Below are 1200 nucleotides of genomic sequence, written 5' to 3'. Positions count from 1 at the left end.
ATGGCATGGCAAGGTGTGGGGAACAGCCCGGGACCCCCCTGGTGCTGATCTCACCCTGTGCACCCCAGGGCGACTCGGGGGGCCCCCTGAACTGCCAGGCTGAGGATGGTACATGGGAGGTCCATGGCATCGCCAGCTTCGTGTCTGCCCTGGGCTGCAACGCCGAGAAAAAGCCCACGGTGTTCACCCGGGTGTCCGCCTTCGAGGACTGGATCACACAGGTGGGCACGGGGGCACCTGCCAGGGACTGGGCAGCCAGGGGATGGGGAACTGGGATAGCAGAGTGCCAGGGAACTGGGATAGCAGAGTGCCAGGGAATTGGGATAGCAGAGTGCCAGGGAATTGGGATAGCAGGGCGTGGGAGTGCCAGGGAACTGGGATACCAGGGTACGAGGGTGCCAGGGACTGGGATACCAGGGTACCAGGGTGCTTGAGGACTGGAGTGCTTGGGGATCATGGAGCTGGGGACAAAGAGCTCTGGGGTGCCGGGGTACCAGGGCTGTGGGGACCAGGGGAGGGTCAGGGTACCGTGGTGCCAGGGCCATGGGGTGCCAGAGTACCAGGGTGCTGGGTTCTGGGGGGCCAGGGAACTGGGGTGCCAGGGTGCCATGGTGTCAGTGTGCCGGGATTCTGGGATGCTGGGATGGGCACTGGGGGTGCCAGGGCAATGGGGTACCAGGTTATTGGGGTGCCAGGGTGCTGGGTGCCATAGTGCTGGAGTGTTGGGGTGCCAGGGTGTTGGGGTATTGGGGTGTTGGGGTATTGGGGTGCCAGGGTGTTGGAGTATAAAGGTGCTTGGGTGCCAGGGTGTCAGGGTGCAGGGGTGCCGGGTCGTTGGGATATTGGGATATTGGGCTGCCAGGGTGTTAGGGTGTTGGGGTAACAGGGTGTTGGGGTACAGAGATGCCAGAGTGTTGGGGTATCGGGGTGTTGGGGCACCAGGGTGTTGAGGTGCAGACGTGCCAAGGTGTTGGGCTATTGGGGTGTCAGGGTGTTGGGGTGTCAGGGTGCTGGTGTGTCAGGGTATGAGGATTTTGGGGTGCCAGTGTGTCAGGGTACAGGGGTGCCAGGGTGGTGTTGGGTTCCCCACCCTGAGCAGCCTCTCCCTTGCAGACCATAAGGGACAACTGAGCGTGGCAGTGTCGTCGTCACTGACCCCCCGGCCTGGCACCGGGCAAATAAACCACGACCATTACACCC

The 1200-nt window shown here is 62.9% G+C and overlaps 1 protein-coding gene across 1 annotated transcript in view; it reads left to right on the top strand.

Moving 5' to 3' along the window:
• Window positions 1–1200, top strand: part of LOC113940431 (proproteinase E-like) — a 5379-nt gene extending 4179 nt beyond the window's left edge. The window contains exons 7-8 of the mRNA XM_027631569.1: window positions 69–221; window positions 1114–1200. Coding sequence (XP_027487370.1) covers window positions 69–221; window positions 1114–1131 — 171 coding nt within the window. The 3' untranslated portion in view covers window positions 1132–1200. The remainder of the gene's footprint in view (window positions 1–68; window positions 222–1113) is intronic.

This window comes from Corapipo altera, unplaced genomic scaffold (genome assembly GCF_003945725.1).
Source record: "Corapipo altera isolate COAL_440 unplaced genomic scaffold, ASM394572v1 61374, whole genome shotgun sequence".
Taxonomy (NCBI): Eukaryota; Metazoa; Chordata; class Aves; order Passeriformes; family Pipridae; genus Corapipo; species Corapipo altera.
Note: the sequence above shows the minus strand (reverse complement) of the source record. Positions and strands in the feature narration are given on the sequence as shown.